Raw genomic sequence first — 6006 nt, forward strand, 5'->3', positions numbered from 1 at the left:
ACAGCAAACTGACAAGAAAAGAAAGAATTCCACATTTCAGGCAAAAACCAAAGGAAAAAAAAAATAAATAACAGAAAACTTCTAGAGTCGGACAGCTTCATACCTTTAACACTGCAAGAAAAGTCTTTGCACAGGCCCTTCTGCAGGTCCCATCCGTCAGGCTGAAATGTGTTGCCAGAGACATTTCAGCACCTTGGACAGCAACACAATGGCCAGCAGAGATCCAGTGGATGAAGAAGAGAGAGGAGAGCATAAGAACAAAAGACAGAGGAGGTGGTGAAAGAGTGGAGGGGCGAGAAGGGAGAGGGGATTTGGCTGCTGGAGGGCCATTCAGGGACAATACAAAAAAAACTTGACTTGAAGGGTGGAAGTGAGAATTCACAGAAGGGCTGGGACAAGGAGCAGCACAGATGACATGATAATATAAACACATATCCTCCAAGTCTCATCCAACAGCAGCTTGGGAAATGTAAACACTTGTTCTCTGCACTTCTTCTGTGAAGGAGCAAACATCTTTTTTAATTCTTTAACTGCATTCATATCCCTAAAACTACAAGTATGGCTTTCCAGACAGGTTTCTAAAAGTTATCGGCGGGTTTATTGCAAATTACTCTCCATTTCCAGCGTGAAAACATTTTCTTTTACTGCTTATCCACCAGGGTTTCCAGTAATGTTAAGTGTTTCACTAATGACAATCTATCTCAGTGTAAGCTCCCAAAGCTCAGGAAGCAGCAATTACTCTTTTTTTTTTTTTTTTAAGTCCATATTATCCCACCTACACATGCTCCTGAGGACTATCAACAACTTTCAAACAATGCGATCGCTGTTCGGCTCCCTGTGAGATCATGACGTGTGAAAAAGAAACTTCTGTCCTTTCCAGCAGCCTTCTGGTGTGATCTGCACTCATAATAAGGAGGTTTGCAGAGGCAGGAGGCCTGCAGAAGCTGCTGTAATGCTGCGTCAGGTGAGGGGAAACAAGAAGTCAGCAGCCAACAGAAGCAACGAAAAAAAAAAAAAAAAAACGCTTCTCGTCAATCATTAGAGGGACCCTCACATTTCATCGCGGGGGCGGGGGGAGCTGCTGCCAGCAGGCTCCATTTTCACACACACACACAGCCTTCAACAGCACACCGCATCATCCACAAATAATCAAGCACAGTCCCAACAAAATGCACCCCAAGCGCAGTATCTTGACAAAGTGCTTCAGTGAAAATTTAATGGCGCAATCTTGCCACACTGTATTGCTCCCCTATAGCATACAATGTTCTCTGTAAGTTGTACATTTGCAAAGACACTTGATAATAAAAGCAAAATAACATATTTCTCCCCATCAATAACTAATATATCATTCCACACCCAGAATTAAAGTTCATTTTTTTGCCTTTTTAACAGACAAATAAGTCTATTTTACATAAAGTTTCAACCCATTAAAATACATCACCTTTAAAAAGGAAAAACAAAATCCATTTGCAGAGGGCATTGTTGATGAAATAGTGGAGTGCAAAGGCACTTTCTGGATAGCTAGAATACGATTTGCCGCTGTTTGGGTTTTTTTAAAGATTTGCTTTCGTGTTTTGACACTCACCTGTGGACTAAGTATATACAGGAATGTCAATATGTGGCATTTCCTCCTCCAAAGAATAAAGATTTAGCATTTTCTCTTTGTCACCAGGAAAATCAAATACAAGTTCATTTAATCCACTCAGCCATTTGTGTATACAGTCTTGTCCATTACATACCTGCCGTCATCAAAGTCTTTTAAAATCTTATTTTTTAAAGAAAAAAAGAAGAAATAATTTATACTTTCTTGGCGGGAAAAATAGAACTGCGTAATAATATATTTTTTATATTCCTTTTATACATCTTGAAATGAAACAAATGAAGATAAAGGTAGCAAAAAATGATCAAAGGCTCTGGTTCACTTCAAGTTCTTCAAGTGGGATTGAACACAGATAGTTTAGATAGATATATGAAGAGGACTATTGTTACAGTAACAGTGTGGTTATTATGAACGCTGCACAAAACCGGCCAGGGACCACTGTCACTGTCTTACAGTTGGCTCATTGCAGTTTGTTTCTCCAGAACTTCCAGGTAGTCCGGTTCCGTTTTTAGCTTCCCAGGGAGCAGCAGTGAAGGATGCTCATTGTTTTTGGAAGGAGGTTCCGGCACAAAATATTTCCTCGGGGTCCCGTACAGCACCGTTTTGTTCAGCCTGTCCTGGTTGGTGATGTGCCGCCGGGCAGTGGCGGCCTCATAAGGGGGCACGATGCAGGGTCTCTTGGGCAACGTGCAAAAGTTGTAAGTGAAAGGAGGGGTGGCTGTGGGAAGCTCCTTGTTGGACCTCTCCCCAATGTTTTGGTAGAGCCCCTCAGGAGGATCTGGTGTGGTCAAGCCGCACAAGGTTGGGGATTTATCCATAAAATCCACGGTGTTGATGGTGTAAGCCCCTGGGCTGCGAGTCAAGATGTCCTCCTTCTTTGTGTCCAGGGGCCCAAAGCTAAGCTCCTTCAGGTTGCGGTAATACGCCACCTGTTCACCATCTTTCTGCATGTAAATGGGGTTTTGGCACATGGAGCTCATGGGTGGGGGGATGTAGTTATAAACATGGCTCTCAGAGCCCTTGTCTTGGTTTACCTCTGGAGTGTAGGAGCCATACTGCACTTGGAAAGAGTTGAGATCTAAGTTGTTGGTGCCTGTGGGGACGTGCTCTACCCCTTTGCGTCTTTTTAGAACAAAAACAAAGAGGCCTGCACCGAAGCACACAGACAGAATAAAAACAACAAGAAGGCCCAGAATGAGGACGGAGAGGGGCACCTCGGGGTGCAACTCTGGAGTCTGCATGCGAGACTGAGTGGGGCTTACAGGACTAAAAGAAGGAGAAGAAGAAGAAAAGGAAGAAGAAGGAGAGGGGGATGCAGAAGGATGGATGGGAGATGGGGTGGCGTCAGTGCCTGGACTGATTATTGTAGGAGGATTTGTTGGAGGTGCATGTTGGGGCGGAGGCACCTCACTGGGCTCAGGGCAGATTGCCTCATTGCGAAGCGAGCGCAGAAGCCGACCTGCGTGTTTGGAGGGCGAATCGCAGGTGATTTCATTGACCACCACGCTGGTGCTGGACAGCTCCATCCAGTTCTTCAGCGCCACAATGTCACAGGTGCAATCCCAGGGGTTCTCCTGCAGGTCGATCTGGATGAACGCTGACAGCTGGTCCAGAACGCCTTGAACAGGGAGGTAGGAGAAATGATTGTTCCTCAGGTTGAGGCGGGTCAACATGGTGCCCCCAAAAACATTGTCAGGGAGCGCCCTCAGCAGGTTGTTGTTCAGGAAAAGCAACTGAAGGTTGTGTAGAGAGTTAAATGTTTGAGGCAAAACTTCTTTGATGATGTTGTATTCCAAATAGAGGTATTGTAGGGACTGTAGTCCAGCAAACAGAGTCTGGGACAGGGATTCAATGTAATTACCATTTAAATATAGACGACGGAGATTCGTGAGGTTCTCAAATGCACCTTCCTGAAAGGCGGTGATGCGGTTATTACCTAAATGCAGCAGCTCTAGTGAGCTGTACTCAGTCAAGTCTGTTCTGTAAATCACCTGCAAGTAGTTCCCTGTCAGGTAGAGCTTCTTTGGGTAGGTGGGCTTGGGGTTCAGCTCACTAATGTTCTGCAGCTTCCTTTCCTGACAGTTAATGTTCAGCCCACTATCGGAGTTCTGAGACGTGCAAACACACACACTAGGACATAGCATAGGGACAGGGGAGCGTGTTTGGTATACCATTATAGGCCCAAAAACATGTCTGTCCTTTGATATGCGAGGGGTGGGTCGATGACGCATCTTAGGTGGGCGGGAGGCTTTGGGGGCCCGAGTGGGGGGGATTTCTCCGGTCCGGTGGGTAGGATGTAGAGCCCCTTGAAAATGAGAGTCAGAGGGGGGCGGAACGCGCTCACCTGCATTCCTGCGGGGACACAGGTCCTGCTTTATGAGCTGAGTGATGTCCTTGCCGTGGAGCCTAAATGGCGTCTCGCACACAATGTCCCCCACAAAGACAGAGATAGTGTCCAGCCAGGATTTGAGGGGAATCAAATCACAGGTGCAGTTCCACGGGTTCTCCTCTAGCTGGATCTCCATGATGCCGCCTATGTGTTCCAGCACCCCTGCAAATGGCAGCATCTTCAGCCGGTTGCCACGTAAATCCAAGTGGGTGAGGAGCACAAAGCGAAAAATGTTAGGAGGCAAAGACAGCAGCAGGTTGTCATTGAGAATCAACACTTTGAGCTTGTTCATCTTACTGAAAGCGCCAGGCTCTATGACGCTGATGTAATTATAGTCTGCTTGTAAATATTCCAAACTCTCCAGGCCTGCGAACGTGTCCTCTTTGATCACCTCCAGGTTGTTGTTGTTCAAGTGAAGCCGCTTCAGAGAGCGGAGACCGTTAAAAGCTCCAGTCCTGATCTCCTGCAAGCCGTTATTCCCTAAATGCAGAGAGGTGACATTGCCATAATTGACAAACTCGTTGGTGCCAAGCCGTGACAGAAAGTTTCCATTCAGAAAGAGCTGAGAGATCTTATTTGGGGGCGCTTGAAAGGTGTTGACAGTGGTAAATCCTTTACTCTCACAGTTGATGTTCATGATGCTCTCTCGTTCATCGCAGACGCAGCGCATCTTGCAGATGTCTTTGAAGGCGGAAGTTTTGCGGCTCTCCGTTTCGGACGGTGTCAGGCTGGTGACCGTGAGGACGCTCAAAAAGAGGACGCCGCTCAGCATTTTTACAGCCAAAAAGAGCCTCTGAAATATAGATCCAGCATTTAAATTAGCAGCAGGAGCATCTGATGGAAACCAGGGGGAGGAGGGGAGGAGAGAGAAGAAAAAAAAACGGAGGTCTCCCAGTGAAGAGAAGCAAAAGCCTCTCACAAACACAAACCCAGGAGGAGGCAGGCGCGCACAGATCAGGCACACTGCTGGTGCTCGCTCTCAAAATTAGACCACGATGCACAAAAATAGCTGAAACACTCCTTGGACTTTTGCCTTGAAAAATAAAGAAAAGTGGGGAAAAAGACTTAGGGAAAGTGCTAAAAAAATCAGTTCATGCAAAGAAAAATCACAAAAACGCCGGGAATCATCAAAATCCTGTGTAGCTGATGGACTTGGCACATTGTCAGAAGCTCTGGTGAGAAGGAAAAAGCCGCTTACTGCAACCTCCTTCCCTTCTTCCAGACAGCTCCGATTTATTCCGTGTCTTGACGCGGATCACCAGCGGTCACAGCCAAAGATGCAGAGGGAGACTCGGGTTGGGAGACGCGCCCTCTCATCCTTCCTCACGTATTAGGTTGCTTCATTACAGTCCACAATCAAACACAATGAAAAACCATCACTTTTTAGAGCTCCGGGGAGAATGCGCAAAGGCGCGCCATAACGCACGGCTGGCGTCGCTTGTCCTGTTCTCCGGAAAACAGAGAGTAAAAACCCCAGAAAAAGTGAAGCTGGGAGGCAAAGCCAGACAGAAGGAGAGCAGCGGTGTATTCCCGGAGCTGAGGCATCACTACAGTCTGTGCTGTCGGTCCTGCTCTCCCTCCTCCGCTCCGCACACTGACAGCAGCGCAGAGCGTCTGCTGCGGCTGCCGCGGTCCGACTCCGCGCGCGGGCGTGTGTGCGCGCCTCTCTGCGTGTGTGTGCATGAGAGAGAGAGGAGATGAGGGGGGTGTCCAGGGGCCCTTACGTCACCACACTGTCAACGCGCACTTAAATGTTTGATTTGAAAAGATCTCCCTAAAATTTACTGTACATTCAAACACGGACTTCAAAAAAGGTCAGAGTACTTCTGGAATTTTTGAGCTCCAGCTTTTTTGTTTCTGCATACAAACTCACTTTTACTGCAACACGTTTCTGACTAAAGTCAGGGTCAGGTCTATCTGCTGATAAAAAAAAAAAGTCAGATGGTGATTTACAAGTTCATGAGCATGTCTTACACAACTTTTCAACTATCTCTTATTTTGACAAATCTTTTAAAAA

The 6006-nt window shown here is 46.7% G+C and overlaps 1 protein-coding gene across 1 annotated transcript; it reads right to left on the reverse strand.

Annotated features, from left to right (window-relative positions):
• Positions 1 to 739: 739 nt before the first annotated feature.
• slitrk2 (SLIT and NTRK like family member 2) lies at positions 740 to 5654 on the reverse strand. Its single transcript, XM_004073438.4, has one exon. It carries the CDS (start codon positions 4759 to 4761, stop codon positions 2050 to 2052), a length of 2712 nt encoding a protein of 903 aa, XP_004073486.1. The 5' UTR covers positions 4762 to 5654; the 3' UTR covers positions 740 to 2049.
• Positions 5655 to 6006: the final 352 nt, after the last annotated feature.

The sequence above is a fragment of the Oryzias latipes genome, chromosome 10, assembly GCF_002234675.1.
Source record: "Oryzias latipes chromosome 10, ASM223467v1".
Lineage (NCBI taxonomy): Eukaryota > Metazoa > Chordata > Actinopteri > Beloniformes > Adrianichthyidae > Oryzias > Oryzias latipes.